At 36.0% G+C, this 18,763-nt stretch overlaps 1 protein-coding gene across 4 annotated transcripts in view; it reads right to left on the bottom strand.

The window, feature by feature from the left end:
- The window catches only part of LOC122809309 (guanylate-binding protein 1-like), a 713,173-nt gene that overhangs the window by 189,372 nt on the left and 505,038 nt on the right, over positions 1-18,763 (bottom strand). For all 4 annotated transcript variants that reach the window (XM_044080701.1, XM_044080704.1, XM_044080703.1 and 1 more), the window contains one exon: positions 8,704-8,891. In XM_044080701.1, the coding sequence (XP_043936636.1) occupies positions 8,704-8,891 (188 nt within the window). The remainder of the gene's footprint in view (positions 1-8,703; positions 8,892-18,763) is intronic.

The raw sequence follows: 18,763 nt of genomic DNA, 5'->3' as shown, positions 1-18,763 counted from the left end.
TGCACCCGGCAATGAAAACTTTGCTGGATACTGAGCAGTGTTTGCTTATTCTCTTTGTGTTCATCTGATATCTGCGCCTGTCTCTGGACTATACAGTGCATTTCAAGCAACCGTCCAAAATCATAGTCATCTTTTTCTCTAAACTTCAATGGCAATACAGTGTGTTCAAGATAAAAAAATCAAATTTGAAAACACAGCAGACACTGTTACAACTAAGTAGCATCTGTAACTAATTGATAACGCATGTCTGTACTGTGAAAGTAACACCATGGAGCAAAATTATAACCATTTTTAAATCATTCTGGGCACCTGAATGCCCTTGCTATCAGAACTACATTGTTTGCTTAAAGTAACACACTCAGTGCCTTTATTACAAACATTAGTGGCTTTAATTTGTCACAGTACTATTGTGTTCAGTGTGAATAATTTGCCAGCAATCAAAGCATCTGTAACTTTCTCATGTCACTATAATACACTACACCCAAGATAAGAACCCTAACACAAATGGTGCATACATTAATAGATCTTTATTTTTACAATACTGAGGCATTCCTAAGCCAGTAATCATAATACATAATATTAAAGTTCATCATAGGAAATAAGCCTAGATGGTACTTGCATATTATTGCAAACAGATATTCGCGGTTGCCAAATTCGCATCATTGACTACAAAGGACAGCATGAAACACTGTAAGGTGTTATTCCACATCCTTACTGGTACCTAAAAGTTGGGATTACCTTCAAGAACACAAAACATTGACAAAGGCATCGTCCTGTTTTGCGTGCATTACAGACGCACGCTTGAATTGTCACGGATGCTGTGTGAGTGATGAATGGAATATCTGGTCCGTGAAGAACGAATCCTTCAGTGAAGGAAAACACAGAAACAGGAAATATGGTTTTGGTGAACTACTACTTTTGTAGAAATGTATATACATAGTTTCAAACAGCCAGTGCCATGCGAAAGTTGCCATAAGTAATGCTTTTAAAAACTGAGTGTGGATGAGGTTGACAGATAATTGTGGGTTCGTTTTTCAAGGAAGAAGTCGGCAGTACTGATTTGGTTTGGTTGTGTAATGCTGGCATATTTGTAGAACCAGACAGAACTTCTGTGATTATTGATTTATGTTCTGCTGTTGATTGCCGTTTGTATGTTTTGGTCTTTCTATGTGGTGCAAATTTCTCAGCAAGTGCAGTTAGTACTGCTTCCAAACAGTCTTTTTTTCTGGGAAAGCTGCGTGTCACACTACATGTTTCTTAAAGTAAGCAAAATACTGTGTTGTACAACTCACAGTAAAATAATGAGACAGCTGTGATGGGCAAATCTAATTCTAACCGTTATTTCACTGCATTTGCTGGCAGGAAAAAAAGAACATTCAGCGGGCGGACTTGCAATACTTGACATGCTGGCAGTACAGTGCATAAACAAACAGCAACAGTATGTTTTTTTACATGTTATTGAGAACAGTCCAGAAAGCCTGTACTGTTAAGGAAAACACACCATGTAACATTTTAAAAACATTAAGGAACATATTTCATGATCGGGAACCAACCGCTATTGCAGTGAAAAATCTGGTTGCGATAAAACTCAAGTACCGCCTGGACTTACAATTATACACACTTTGGCTCTGTGCTGCTAAAATAATACAGATGACTCAAGCTAAAAAGCATAATGCAAGTATTGTAGTATGACTGTACCACAACACTACAGTTTGAATGAGTGAAACGTACCAAAATAAGCCCATATCCCTGAATCATAGGTGCACACTAGGCTGTCGCTGTAATGGACCATTTGTAGTCTAGTCACAGATATCACCTACTTACTGAGACATGAAGTAATACCAGATCACAACCTAATTTGACCCTTTTCCTTAAGGGCAAGTGGGGGCGAACTGGGGGTGTGCTTACAATTGTCCATCCAATCTTAAAAAGGGTCAAGAACCAACTGTTTAACCCCTAAGAGTCTATTCTGTTAAAGATATGTTTTGCCAGGGTCTATATTAAAACAACAAAAATCCATTACATCGAATACCAAAACAGTGACATGTATTACTCGAACCGTGAAAATACTGAATACACTAAACCACGTAATTTAAAATATCGAACGTTCATAGTCGGCCAACCCTACCACCTGCTACATACTACCTACCCAAACAAAATAAATAAACCACATACATACACTAACCAAACTCTACTCCTAATCCTAAAGTAAAGCACCAAAACTCAACTTCTAACCCTACACTAAACCCCACATACACAACTATCTATGCACTACAATTAACACCTCCCTAACCTAAGGTCCGTAACTACCGCACACTTCCCCTACGGAGATATACCCAAACAAAATAAATAATACACAGAAATACATTTACCAAAACCCTACTTCTAACACTACACTAAATTTTACACACATTACCTATCTATACACTTACCTTAACCCGCACCCTAACCCTAAGGTCCGTAACTATTGCACACTTACCTTACGGAGCTATACCGCAGACGAGCCAACCAAAACACTTCGACATTTCCAATTTTGTGCTTTTGCACGTTCGACGATTACTTTTTTCGCGCAATACGTGTCGATGATTTTGTATTCGTGTAAATGGAGTTTCGACAATCTAATAGGAACCTGTTTTGTCAACAGGTCCTATTTATGTTTTATGGAACTTTAGGTCTCTAGAGTGGGTGTTTAGGGTTGTATTAGTTTGGTTGACGTATAGGAGGCTACGCAAGACCAAATCTTTTGAGAGTCTGTAGGCAACACAAACAGCTCCTCTAAATAGTTGGTAGGAGATCTACATTAAGTTATCATGCAATCCTCATGCATTTAACCATACTCTGGGACTTGACTTTTGGGTGTCAATTAGACTAATGTAATGCAACTTTAAGTTTGCTCAGTCCCATAATTTACAAAGGAAAACATTCACTGGATGTATAACAAAGGATAAAAACAAGCTTTTATATTATATGTTTGTATTGTTTATTGTTAAATACCTAATTTGTGAACATGGGCCTCACTCTTTTTCTAACTCTGTGTTTCAGCTACTATTGGGTACCTAAGCATGTGTAAACAAACCAAATAATTTACCAATAATATTTGTAGAAAGACCCAGAATGAGAGTCAGTTTAACTAAGGAACTATCTAGAATCTGTGGTATCCCAAACCAAATGTTAAGGAAGATTTTCTGTACCTTGTCATTGGATGCCCACTTTTTTTTTTTATCATGCTAGGACTTTTAGTGGCCAAACTGTGTTATACATACTTCCCACGTAATCTACTTATTATGAGGAGTTTAGCTATCCTTCTTCCATGTTCCCTCAATTCCATTTCCCTTTTAAGTTTTTTTTCATGATACCCATCACTTCCTCTAATTAGGGCTCATCTTTAGTCTTCCCTTTTCTTATAATGACTTTTTTAGTTACTATCAATATTGCTGATATAAATGATGCTGTGTATCTGGGCCATATATCTCCTGGCTAATTTAACAAGAACATTTCTTTCTTAACTGTTTTCCTCTTCTTGTATGCCACTTATTACTGCCTGTAATTCCTGCTTATAGTACTGTAATTCAATGCAGTCCCAAATGATACGTTCCCATGATTCTCTTTTCTGCATATTACACCTCCAACATGTATCATCTGATTGTGGGAACACTTTCTGGAGTCTATCAGGTGTGTAAAAATAATGACATAAGCATTTCCTTGCAAAGATTCAGAATTTTCTATACTTTGTAGCATACCTCATGGCCATACAGATATTCCACCACTTCTGTAAAGAGAAGTGATTTTGTAGTCTACCATTTCAATCTTATCTTATCCCCATGGCATATGCATGCTTTCCCCTAATACTTATACACCCTACTCATTATTTACTGTCCACCTGATATTTCTTGTCTGGTTTCTGTTATATAATCAACTATTTCTGGTCTCTCGTAATATTGTTGTTTCTGAATATCTTCTTTAAGTGTCACTGTAAGTCCTTTACATTATGAGCAATCAATCTACAATAAATTCAAAAATTATTAATTGCTCTTCCTGTCACTGCACTATTTTATCACCGCTTATTATCTGTTCTCAGTACCTGTGGTACTTATTTTTAATTTCCATATCCCTGTTGCCTTTTGTCCCTGTTCCTCTTTAGATTTTTTTTAACATACACCCAATGGGCAGGATTATTTGCACACAGTTTTTTTTTTGTTACATTTTTCTGATTTATTACCAGAGTGGCATAGCCATTCCTGTTATCCCTATCATTTTCCACAGCGCTATCCTATGTCTTTTATACTCTCCTAGTGTAAGGTTCATAGGTTAGTACTAGGCTAATTGCCCTTGTGGGCCATTTTAAGACTAGCCAGTTATCCCATGTGAGAATCAAACCCTGCACCTTATGCCTGCAAGGTGAACACCTTAACCATTCTGCCATCCCCTCAACCTCTTCTTCCATTTCACCTGATACCTTTGGTTTTGCATTAATCCTAACAATCTAAGTTGGGTCAATTTAAAGTATTCCTGGAGGTCTGGCAGCTTAGTTTTCTAGCAGTACTAACTTTTCCCACTTCACCCTTTCTCTTGTGTTGTCCCAGATGTAATCCTTCACCTCACTTTGTTTCCCAGGTTTTAGCTGGTAGGGAGTAGTATTATGCCTGGCCTACATAGAGTATCAAGGGCACTAAGAACAGTTTTATTCTTGTATTTTTATTGTCTTTATCCAGTGTCATCATTTTCCATCAACTTATTTTCTGGACGGGTTTCTGAGCAGTTTCCTCCACCTGGTCTAAATCCAGCTTCATTGTGTGTGGGTAACCACTTCATCTTTTTGTTTTGGCTCATTTACCCTATATCCCACCAAGTGGCAACATCTTTTTAAGATTCCCATGGTGATCTCCATTTCTGGTTTAGTAACACAGAGTATAAAATCATCTGCAAACAGAGATATTGTTCTCACCAATGTTTTCATTTATACCCTATCATACTGGCTTATCTAACTTCTACAGCCAGTGACATAAGGTACAGTGCAAATAAGAGGGAAGAATGTTGTCATCCCTGCTTAGTACCCCGGGTGGGGTTGAAAGGTTGCAGCAGCTTGTCTCCACATTTCAGGTCTACGGCTGCATTAGTAGAGATGCTGAATGCCAAGTGTATTCATTTAAGGGGAAACCAAATGCCTCCAATGGCTTTTTCAGGAATTTCCAACTGACCCCGACAATTTTTCAGCATCTAGTCCCATCATTACTAACAGTCTTTTGCATACTTCAGCATCTCTCTGTATCCATTTATACTAATGGACATCTTCTATTCTGATATAACACCACACTGATCTAAGCCAAGCAATTATCTGCTAACCTTTTAGCTAAAATTGCCCTGAACACTTTGTAGTGGTTTAGAATTGATATGGGCTTAAATGGACCAGAGTGCGTTTGTTCTTTTCTTTCCTTAGGTATGACGACCATTATGGAATTATGCCAATATGCCAGAATCTTTCCTCCCTACATCACATTACTGAACAATTTTTCTGAGATTTTAATTATTACTGACTAATTTATTTTCCACACTTTTATATGGATTCAATCTAGGCCAGGGTTTGCCCCAGTGTTCTGCTGTATTATTGCCTTCGTCATCTCTTCCTCACTAAATTTCTGGAATAATGTACTTTCTTCAGAGACCTTCTGACAAGTAAAACCAGATTTTTCAAATATTTAACATGTCCTTTCCTCTATTCTCTACTTTTAAGTCTCTGTGATATAACTTAGTATAGTAATCCCTTACTCTTTCTAGTATTTTGCCTGGTTCTAGCTTCATCCTCCTATTTATAAGATTTCTAAATTTCACAACCAATCTATCCACATTTTTTGCTGTTGTAATCCTTGTGCTGGGAGTTTTGTCAACCTGGGATTGATATCAAAGAACACAGATTTCAATGTCGTCACCCTTAATTCATTAACATTTTCTAAGTATTCCCTCTCATTGTCATTAGTCTCCTGCAGTCTCTTGTTCACTAGTTCTGAGACTGTTGCCCTTTTTTCCGTGTTTTTTTTTATTTTTTTTATTTTGTTCTTTCCACTTAAGTATGCTTTATAGCAATTATATCCTATACTTCCCTAGACCTTAGCCTTGTTATGACCCTTAACTTTGACTTGCATAAATTCTACTTGTCTATCATCTCACTGTTCCCCTCCTCCACCTCTTGAAAGTAGCACATCAGCATCTGAAGACGCCTTTTACAAACCCAAACTGGCTCGGATCCAGGTTTTGAAGCTTGCCTATGTCCATGTTTATAAGGTCTGTGCTAGTTCAGTACCACAGCATGCTTAAAGTAGCAAGCCTAACACCACCAATGCAGACAGATACAGATATACTCTGTTCTTACATCATTGCACCCTAAATCACCATTATAAATACCACAGTTTATCTCCAAAACAATGCTGGTTAACAAGGTTACAACTGCATACATATTGCACTTACTCTTTTTTTTTTAATTTCTCCAAATATTTTGGGTTTCTACTACCATGACGGAACTGGACCCCATTCCAAAGTCAAAGTACAATCAAAGTTCATGAAATTAGTATTGTTTCAATCTTTGATGTCAGCCAGAAGTGCTCTTCGCAGCACCCGCAATGTGCCCGGTAATAACTCCTGTAATCCGTATGGAGTTGCATGTGTTGGTAACATATCTAAATACGATTGTAGATTCTTTTTTATAAGATCCATTGCTCCTACTACTATTGGAACTGTCTGGGTATCTTTTCTTACACATTGCTCTCGCTTCTACCTGCATATCCTGACATTTTACGACTTTCTCTCTCTCTCTGTAGCGATTTCAATGACCAATGCTGCTTTTGTCTTCTTTTCATGGACCACTATATATCTGGTTTTATTCCATGTATCTTTTGAACTATTGGCAATGGATGATCCCATGGGATGTAGACTTAATTTTCTTTGATGCTTTGTGGCTCATATTTCCAGTGTTTTTCAGCTACTGCAGTGTTATAATGCTTGCACAATCCCCAGTGCAACAGTCTTGCTACATTACTATGCCTTACAGTAACACAGTCCTTCTGCTATTAGTATATTACAAACAGCAACAAGGTATGCAACGGTTTCCAATTCTGTTTTACAAAACCTACATTTGTCTGTTTCTCGCACATGTTCAATGGACTTTGTAACCAATGTGTATGTAGCTCACTATCTTGGGCCACCAATATTAACCTTTCATCTTTTAGTTTGAATTTGGCTCTCCTTAACCATTCCTGCATTCAATCCTGATCAACATGAGGTTCTACCAAGCGGTTCTATACTTACAACTATATTTATACATTTTCCACATTTATTACCTTTTCATCTGATCCTTCACCTTATATTCTTTCTTTTATTTTTTGGCACATTCAGTTGTTGCCTGATTTTTGTCTACTTCTGGTTTGATTTCTGTTCCCGCTTGACACCAATATGCTTCTGCTAAACTTAGAAGTCATCTTAGACTTATTCTCTTCATGTTTTAAAACTTTCACTATGTTTGGGTTTTGTGAGGTCAGCAGATATGTGTGTAGTCCCATGATTGCAGATCTATACATATAATCAATATTAAGGAGGCCTATCCCTCCTTTGGAACAGGGAATATACAATACTGGCATGCACTGATTTTTATAAATCATGTGACGAGCATGAAGCATCCTTCTTGTTTTCCTGTCTAATCTATCCAACACCTTTTGGGGCCAGTCAATCACTCCAAAACTGTAATTTAGGACAGGAAGACAAGATTGGTTTATAGCTTGAATTTGTTCCTACATGTCAACGCTGTTTACTCTTGCAATGTGGTATGGATCATGTCTGAAAAGGCTATTAAAGAATTAGTCAACTTACATGGTTAGCAAACCAGGAAACAAAAAAGTACACAAAATCTGGCAATAATGAAGAACACTGGGCCACAGTAGTGAGTCTGTGTACTGCTTAGAATGTTACGACATTAGCATAATTTGTCAGCTACTCGCCATTACTGCAATATACTAAACCTTATCAAAAGTATTTTATAAAAAGTCATGTCAGACAAAACTTCAGAAAACAAGTTCCTCCAATTGAAATGCTAACATAAAACATTTCTATTGCTGTGCAATTTTGCAGAACATCCTTGATTTTTCCCTGTTTCTCATAAAATATTTGAGTTTGTGGAAACCACTGAAAATCAGTCAATCTTTGACATTAGAACTTCACAGTTTGCAAAATGTGTATTGATGCAAAACCCGTTGTTCTATTAACTTTTAATTTCCATGATTTTTGCCTCCTATTTATGCCTTGTCCCTCATGAAATTTTTGGCTCGTGATAAATAAATGAGGCTTACAGTCAGTCTGTAATAACAGAGATTCCTGCTTCTTAATGTTCATAAAATGCATATTGATGTTACATTAATTTTTTTAAGTGGATGAAAAAGAAAGCTTCACAAGTGTTTATTGGTGTTGGCAGTGACATAGGCAATACTAGCATCTTAAAATCCTTGCTAGCAAGCATAACTCCATACATCTGAAACAAAGGCCCTAGGAGTCTCGCACTCAACTACTCAACTAACAGCACAGCTGCTTTCGGGGAACATAAAACAGGATATAACAGGACCTGGCAGGACTAAGCATGAAATTTACTAATATTTCCAAATTTTGCACTTTCACTTAGTGTTTTGCATTTAAAAGAGAAACAACAGACATACCATACCGTACCTGTCTTTAGTTTGAGTGCAGTATCTAAATATTCATCTTCGGTGATGGGCTTTTCATCGACCACCAGCTCCAGAGTAAAGTCACGTACTGCCCAGACAAATGCAGGAAAGAATCGGGCAAAATTCATGGAGTCATCCTCATTACTATGGGATTTCACTTTTATGCATTCAGTTAATTCGGTGACATAGCTTTAACACAAAGTTAAGACAAACGATGTTCAAACTGAGATCCTATGAAGTAGGACTAACACTTTCATTACAACAAAGATTCAGATAAGGCATTTTTTTTTTACAAGAAAATCCTAGTCAAGATAAATGCTGTACACCTTATATTTTCATTTTTCTTATTACTGTTGTCTAAGAAAAAGAAAACTAGAACATTCTATCTTGTAATGGTAATAAAAGTCATCAGCACAAAGCCATATATTAAGTTTGGGAAGTGCAGAGATCAAGTAAGAAAACACTACGTTTTTGGAAAATCTTGATGGACTCTAGTTCTAAGGAAAGATAAAGAAAGAGCATTTTCAAATCAAACTTTGACTGGTCTTTCATTAAGGTGTGATTAAAACTTTCAGTTAACCTGAAAGGCTTTTGTTTGAGAGTTATTTTTGTGGCTAATAAAGATGAATGTTGTCTGGATTCTACAAAGACTGGCTATTTTGAGCATAAAAAGAATCTGATTAGACTTAAAATGGCCTGCAAGGGCAGCCAGTCTACTATGTACCTATGAACCTATGATAGCATTTGCTAGTGGGCTGTTACACATTTTGTTGTATGTAAGATTATTCACAGACAGGTATATGCCATGGTATATACTTGTTAATAACGACTATTTACTTTGTGCAATGAAATATGCTAAAAGTTAAATTAAAACAAACCTTGACAGTTGTATCATGGTTTATGTAATATAGTTGGTTGACTTCTTGACTTACTGCTAAGAACTGTAAATGTGAGACTTGAAACTGTGGAAAAGGAGCATTTTTAGGATTTTTTTTTCGCACAGAGGCTATGTTCTCTGCAACCCCCAATCTAAAAACACAGTATCCAACATCTAAACATACTACCACCAAAGTCATTGTAATTTAGCAGGGGCATACAGTTTCGGTACAAGAAATGACGGCCATGTATTCTGTTAAATCACTTGCTTTCATCTTTTATAGGGCTGTCTTTTCATTTTTATTCCCAGTATTAGAAAGGAATGATGTCCTGAAATAACCACTGTATGGTGGGTTCAGGCTGCTATACAGCCAGACATCTCCATGCACTACATCTAGTAGGGGCACATGGCTGAAATGAAATTCAGTGCAGAGACATATAGCTGTTACTAATTCTTTCAAGAAAACAGTAAATTCTAGTGAGATTTCAGGTAGTACAATTTGTCTGTTTTTACAGATTTTCTACTTTCTTGTCTTAAGAGAATACATTTCTTATGGAGTTTTGTATTTGAGTAGCTATCCAATAGTGCCATATTTTAACTGTGATATCTAGCCTGTTTTAATGGCCTGGTGAGCCATGGACAAAAGTCAGTGATTTTCATGTAGAATACAATATTTTTAGTGTAAAGAGGGTGGCGTGGATAGGAAGCAGATGACTAAAGAAATTTAGGGTGAGCATTGGATTGGGTGGCTCACTAACAAAACATTTAAAAGACCCTCTGCATAAAAGTGTACATTATCTGTGCTTCTACTGTCATAAATCACACATAATAAGATATTTGCATAGAAACACAAACAATAAAAAACACTTTTCAAACAGATCAACCTCTATAAAATACTATGAATAAAAACATTGGCATGTTAATAAATGGTGACAAGCCTAATTTTGTTAGTGAGCCACCTTTTGAGGGTTATTTGAAGTAATATGATTGGTAATTAGTTGTATTTAAACTCATGCTGTTAAACTGAGTATGTCTGATTAAGTGTTCTTAGGTTTGAATGTGAAAGCGCTCACATTTTTACCATTTTTACTAATAAAGTGTTTTGTATCTGCACCTGAACTGTGCAGCCTTATCTCTACTTTGTTTTTATGTAATGTTAAAATCTCCCAATACACAACACTCCACCATTTTCCTATCCTGCAGCTGCTAGGCTATACACTGAAGCTTGTGCACCATGCAAATGGCAGTACTTACAATGCACTGCAATGTGGCACACACAATCCTAAGGGATAGTTATCAGTGAGGGTGCAATACACTCTTCCCAAGATTCAACAGCTCTTTCATAGCTATCCAGACATCCTTTATTGCTCATTTCCTTCATGCTAACAGAGAAACTCATTGTTAGGATTTGTTTTACTGTGCTTTAACTTGTCTTCTTATAGAAGGGCACCTGGATATGATATCTTTCCTTTCTATAATTTATCATGTCCACAGCAGTGATCCAGTAAAGAACTGACACAAAGCATTACACAACTCGCATCTAAACTGTATTAACAAGGTCACTTTTACAAACATTATACTTCATATATATTGCTATAGATAACTATAACCTAATTACCATTACATAAATTATTCAATCCTAGCCTTTTTTTAAGCAAGAAACATCTTTATTAAACCATCACTTATGGTACAGGCTAAAATTTATAAAACTGAAAACAAACCACATCGACACAATCATAGTTGCAAGCATTTTACATCACAAACCATACTGACACACTCCCAGTTGCAAACACTATATATCACTTATAATCTATTGAATCATTTTAAGTCAAACACTACCTATCCCATTTAAATACTGCCATCTTTTAAATCTCATTCCTCCCCTTTATGTATTGTTCCCACAGTTCCCAATTTTTCCTATGTAGTTTGCTCCTACCCTTTTCTAAAGATCTCAATTCCAATTGTTTTATCTCTGTTACTATATTCACTACTTCTAGTATACTAGTTTTAGATTTTGATTTCCATTTTCTAGTAATTGCTTTTTTGGGAGCCAACATAATTAGACACAGATTCCATGTCTAGTCAGTTCTGATACTGTATCATTACTGTATCATAGCTCAGAAAAATCATCTCTCTCATCATATCAATCTGCCCACTCTGCATCACTGACAGTGCATCCCGCAGGGAATCCTTAAAGTCCACCAATTCACTGTGCTCCCAGAAAATTTGTTCCCAATTACCCCTTTCTTCCCCATCACACCTCTAACATTTGCTGTCTACCTAACAAAACAATTCTCTGGAGTCTACAGAGATATTTTTATACCCCAAGCAAACATTTCCAAGCAAAAATCCCAAATCTTCTAGATTTTGTTGCATATTTGGGAGGCATACACATATCCTCCCATTGTTTCTTTGTGAATTCCTTATCCAATCTCTCTTCCCAATCATTTCTAACCTCCTCTGATTGATTCCTATATTTATCATGCAATATTTTATATGCTCTACTAATTATTCCTTTTTTAATGGCAGCTTCTGTTCTAGACTCTATTAAAAACTCTACCAGTGTTGGTCTTTCATTTAGGACCCCCCATTCTTTCGCTTTGCCTATAGTCTGATAGCAATCCGTGATAGGGAAGGCAATCTCTAACCAGCAGTCCAAATAAATTCTTGGCATCTTCCCATTCTATCATCTTTCCCTCTCTAGTTATTTGCTCCCAGTACCTGGGTTCCTTGTCAGTTTTCTCCAATAAATTCCAGTCCCCTCTTGCCTACTGTCTATATCCCTAATTGTAGTCATCCCTATCTGCAGAATCTCCTTTCTCCATTCCAGTGTTGGCTTAGTTCTTAGGATACTTTGTGCTACTTTATGGATATAATATTCTGTATGGTTATTGTTATTCTCCTTGAAGGCTTGCATCCAAAATCCCAGTCTCTCCTTATTTCTTGAGCTTCCCACCTTGTTTCTTCATCATCTCTCTCCATGCTGAATTACAGTTTTATGCTTGCGCTATGTATGAGTCTTAACTGTGTAGCTCTGAAATACCCCATTCAAATAGGGTAACCCCAATTCTCCCTGTTCTACTGGGAGAATCAGCTTATCCCACTTGACTCTTGCCGTCTTCTCCTCCCAGATAAAGCCCTTCAGCTCTTTATTAATTGCTATCCATAACTTCTCCTCTGGTTGGTAAAAATATGTCTGACCTGTATATAATACTAATGGGACTAAAACATTTTAACTGCTTAATATCTTACTATCCATATAACAAAGCATCCATTTTCTCAGTTTTTGTATTAACTTTTGTTTAGTCTCTTCCCACATATCCTTACCTGGCACACCAGAATCATTTTTAATCCATACTCCTAAATACTTCATTTAATCATGTCCCCATAAATATGGATATTGCTGAACCAATTCATGTGAGGGTACATAATTTACCACTATTGCCTTTGTTTTAGCTTCATTAATTTTGTAGCCCAAAACATCTGAAACTGTCTCAAAATGGTCCAGAACACTGTAATGTCTATTCCTGTTTTTGTCGGGTATAAAATAATATCATTTGCAAATAGAACCAGCTTTTCTTGACTACCATAACAATTATATCCTTGAATTTCTGAGTCATTTATTTTCTTTACCAATGGTTCTAAATATAATGCAAATAACAAAGGAGAAAGAGGACACCCCTGCCTGATTCCTCTGCTCAAGTAGAATTTTTCAGAAAGGACCCCACCAACTTTAATTTTTGCCTTAAATCCCTCATATATCCTCCTAATCAACCTTATATTTTTTTCAGGAAATGCAAATACTTCCATTACCCTGCTCATAAAGTCCCAGCTTTCACTGCATCAAGACCCACCAACAAGAATAGTATTTTCTTACATTCTGCTTCCCTGTGGATCATCAATGTTCTGTTAATGTTTTCAAATGTTTGCCTCCCCTCCACAAAACCACACTGATTCATATCTATCAATTTTGGCATATGTTTACCATTCTTTTAGCCATTACAGACATGAACACTTTATAATCATGAATTACGAAGACAATTAGTAGAAACAGAGCCCAGACAACAAGTATAATGTATAGACAAGTATAAAGCCCCCTAAAGACAAGAGGCTCAAAATCCAGGCTGAGAATGTCTTCAACCAAAAAGCAGTAGATAAAACAGCAAAATAATCCACAGGTATACGTTCCAGGTACCAGTTTATTAACAGGAAACACAAGCGCTTTCACAATGCTTCATCAGGTGTAACTCTTCCATAAAAGATGAACACCTTATATACTCATCATAATTAATCACGTGACAAACAATAATCAATTAACAGTTAAAACAGTTTAAAAAGACAGAACATATAAATATAAACATATAGAAAAATAGAAGTGCATAAATATAAAATACAAATATAAAAATACATAAATATATATAAAAAGTTTAAACATATAGGGCAAGGATTTTCATCTATTTAAAGGTCTATTACGAAGTATAGGCTTGATAGGAACACATTCATTGAGGACATGCCCAGAGCTAGATCTCAGCCTTACAATCCATCTTGCTTCTATATCCTCAGTTCTGGCTCTCACATCACCTCCCCTATTATTTTCATATATAAGAGATAGAACTCTGAAAGTAAATACATGGTCCTCTCCCATAGCATTAATATGTTTAGCTAGAGCATTTATCTTTGACTTCTTTCTGACATGATACAGATGTTCTCTCATTCTTTCCCTAAGAGTTCTGTCAGTTTTGCCTACATAGAAACAGTGGCATAACTGGCACTCAGCTAAATAAACAACATGTGAGGTGCCACATGTAGCACCTACCCTGATATCAATAGTTTTTCCAGTATCAGGGTGATAAAATGGCAAACTTGTATCTATATGGCAACATTGTGGACAATGACCACATGGTCGTGTGCCTTTAAACATCACAGAAGGTTTCTCCTCTTTCACCCCACATAATCTCCTATACAAGTTCTTCTTTTTTTTAAATGTACATTGTGGTCTATTACTAATCAGAGAGGAGATTGTGGGTTCAGTGACCAATATTGGCCAGTACCTATTAATAATATCCGTGTATTGCTTAACATCCCTAGCATAAGTAACACAGACATTAAGCATTGGTTCACTGTTTTTAGTATGTCTGGGAGCAGTATTAGAAAAATATGGTTTAGCTTTGTTAGATCTCATTTGCCTCACCATCTTCTCATTTTTATTAATACAATTACTAGAATAACCCCGGTGCTTCAATTCAATACTGGTATTAAACATCATATGATCATATTCAACAGGATCCACACTAAGTCTTGATGCTCTAAAGAATTGATTGCGAGCAACATTATCAAAGACAAAGTCTGGGTGCATGAACAGTGAACAGTGAACCAATGCTTAATTGGTTAATGTCTGTGTTACTTAAAAACAAGAAGAACTTGTATAGGAGATTATGTGGAGTGAAAGAGGAGAAACCTTCTGTGATGTTTAAAGGCACACGACCATGTGGTCATTGTCCACAATGTTGCCATATAGATACAAGTTTGCTATTTTATCACCCTGATACTGGAAAAACTATTGATATCAGGGTAGGTGCTACATGTGGCACCTCACATGTTGTTTATTTAGCTGAGTGCCAATTATGCCACTGTTTCTATGTAGGCAAAACTGACAGAACTCTTAGGGAAAGAATGAGAGAACATCTGTATCATGTCAGAAAGAAGTCAAAGATAAATGCTCTAGCTAAACATATTAATGATATGGGAGAGGACCATGTATTTACTTTCAGAGTTCTATCTCTTATATATGAAAATAATAGGGGAGGTGATGTGAGAGCCAGAACTGAGGATATAGAAGCAAGATGGATTGTAAGGCTGAGATCTAGCTCTGGGCATGGCCTCAATGAATGTGTTCCTATCAAGCCTATACTTCGTAATAGACCTTTAAATAGATGAAAATCCTTGCCCTATATGTTTAAACTTTTTATATATATTTATGTATTTTTATATTTGTATTTTATATTTATGCACTTCTATTTTTCTATATGTTTATATTTATATGTTCTGTCTTTTTAAACTGTTTTAACTGTTAATTGATTATTGTTTGTCACGTGATTAATTATGATGAGTATATAAGGTGTTCATCTTTTATGGAAGAGTTACACCTGATGAAGCATTGTGAAAGCGCTTGTGTCTCCTGTTAATAAACTGGTACCTGGAACGTATACCTGTGGATTATTTTGCTGTTTTATCTAGTGCTTTTTGGTTGAAGACATTCTCAGCCTGGATTTTGAGCCTCTTGTCTTTAGGGGGCTTTATACTTGTCTTTACACTTTATAATCATGGTTTAGTATTGAAATGGGCCTGTATGAAGCTGGATCTGATGGATTTTTACCCTCTTCAGGTATTACAGTGCTTTCTTCCAGGATGCTGGTACTTCTCCTCTTAAAATACTGTCAAAAAAACATTCCAGATCTTTATAAGTTTTTCCCTCCAGCTCCCAAACTTACATAGGAATGCCATCTATTCATGGGGACTCTCCCATAGATTGGTTATACATCACAATTTTCTCATCTCCTCTTATCCTAACCACTAGTAATTGAGCCTCATATCTCCTTCTAACCTTGGCATATTTAATACTTCCATAAACATTTCCATTTTTATCTTTTCTTGATTTCCATATTGCTCTGCTTTATACAGATTTTCAAAGAATTTCTGAAATATACCTAATACCTCTGCAGGATCTCTTGTCCCCTTCCTTGTTATACGCTCCCAAAGCTTGGCGACAGCCCTTTCTACTTTCTGTTGCCCTAAAAGTTTTTGTGCTCTAGTGCTATTATCAAAAAAAATCCAGTTGCTTTACAGCAATCTTTCTAAATTTGTGCAAATTATTGAGGTAATCCCTTATTTTCTGCTTAGAATTCTGCAGTTGATCCTCTTCTTGCTCTGAGATCCCCCCATTCTGCAATACTTTAACATTTGCCAATCCATAAAAATAATTTGTGTTACTTCTTAAGCATAGCTCCCGTTCTTTTATTTTCACCCTATTTTTAAACTCCATCTTAATTTTACCCTACTCCCTAGCTATATTTTCAGAAGTAATTTCTACCCTCTGGAATAGCTCCTCAATAATCTCCACTATCCATTCCTTAAATTCCTCTCTTTTCAACAGATATGTGGCAAAGTGCCAGTGTCTCATTTTTATTTCATTGCTCTGTGTTTTTATTTTAGTTACTACTGGTGCATGATCTGAAATAGTTATTAGGTGTATATCAAGACCTTCAATTAAATGCACATGTTCCTGTGAAATGTAAATTCTGTCCAGACTAGCCCAATTTTTATATATTGGATAATATGTAAATTCACGCTGAACTCCTACTACTGAATTCATATCTTCCATGTCAAATATCTTTATAAATTTATTCAAACATCTACCCCCCTTTGTTATGCTTTCCCTTCTGGGCCTCCCAGACACATCTTCACTACTGCAAACCAAATTCCAGTCCCCACGTATAAGTAATATTTCTTGCTGAAAACTGATTATTTCTCCCAAAAATTTCTTAACCTCCATTATAGTAGTTTTAAAAGGAATATAAATACATGCCACTGTAATCCTCCTCCCTTGCCAGTAGCCCCTTAGCACTACAAATCTGTCATTATTTTTATCCTCTTCTATCATTATTGGTGCTCCTCTTGCAATTTAAGTACTCCCCCTTTCCTTTGTCCTAGATATTCTGTTGAATATCCCTCATGAAAAACTTTCTTTATCAAATTCACATATTCAGGTCTTTCCAAGTGTGTCTCATGTAAAATAGCTTTTTGCACTCTACATTTTTAATATAGCTAACTATTCTTTGCTTTTTGTATTTATCTGTGAGACCACTGACATTTAAAGACATTACAGAAAGCATCATTGTATTAAAAAGTTATTTCCACCTTTTATATATATAGCACCTTTTTTGATAAATGTCTAGTTCCAGCTTTTGTGTTACATGCATGCACCATACGGCAGATTGAACTTTTATCTAGATGTTTCTTGTCATACCCATTTCAGCCTGTTACAGCTTATAAAATGTTTTGTTTTACTGAAAGTCCTCAAGCAAAAAAACAAAAAAACAAAAAAACAAACAACCCGCAATCCCCCCCCCCTAAAACCCATTAATTTAATATCAACACACAAAACTATGTATATCTTCAAAAATTGAAATTTTACACTCCTAATAGGAATAAATGTCACAAGCTGAAGGCCACACCCACAGACTTGAGTTAACCTAAAAGAACGGTTATTCATGCTAAGATGCATGGTGCAGCCTGTGCTTCTATTAAGTGCTATCTGTTTTTGTCTTATCTTATAGCTCTCCCAGCTAGAATACCCCTGAGTGCTTTCAGAGAACATTAGCTCTTAGCCAGTTTCTCTTTCCTTTTTTTCCCCCAACCAATCCTTCTCCACCAGACTATAACCAACGTCTCTATCAGATTGTCTCCATGGAGACATTAGAACCAGAAAGTCAATTTCTCTTTATTTATTTATTTATTTATTCCCTGGAGACATGAGGGTCAGATACAGAATTGCTAAGTATACTTTCCATTTGCTAGAAAAAAGCCTCATAATATTTAATGATCTTTTTCATTACTAGCTTTCTTTTAAAACTTGACACTGAATCAATCCAAAGTCATTATTCCAGGCATTCCCCCATGTAAGAATGAGAAAAAATACATTCATTTTTCTTTTGTCATGCTCTTTTAACCAGGCTTTTTTTTACATTTCAGTGCCTCCATTTCTTAAAAATGAAGAAGAAAAAGAGAAGGGAGAAAGAAAGGAAAAAAAAAACAGCAGCACCTATTTACAATCCCAATTACACTTAAAACTATCTGATAAAACTTTATAGCATGCAAAAAAAAAAAAAAAACAAACATCACAAAAATAGTACTATTAAGAAAAAAATGCTTTCTTTACTTAGTTAACTTCCTCCACTTTCTTCCCCTCCCGAAAGCATTTTTCTGAACATCAAGTAAAGCATATACTTTAGAATCCCCCACAAGTCCAACAAATTCTGAAAACGTCCAAAACTTTCAGGTTTTCTTGTTGTCATATCTCACAAATATAATCACTGTATTGTAATTCCACATTAAGTTACTGGTTTTATTGCTGTTCATAGCAGTCTCCCACATCCTCTCTCTGCTTCATTTCCAGTGTACTCTT

Source organism: Protopterus annectens, chromosome 8.part0, assembly GCF_019279795.1.
Source record: "Protopterus annectens isolate FY-2018-M chromosome 8.part0, PAN1.0, whole genome shotgun sequence".
NCBI lineage: Eukaryota > Metazoa > Chordata > Ceratodontiformes > Protopteridae > Protopterus > Protopterus annectens.
Note: the sequence above shows the minus strand (reverse complement) of the source record. Positions and strands in the feature narration are given on the sequence as shown.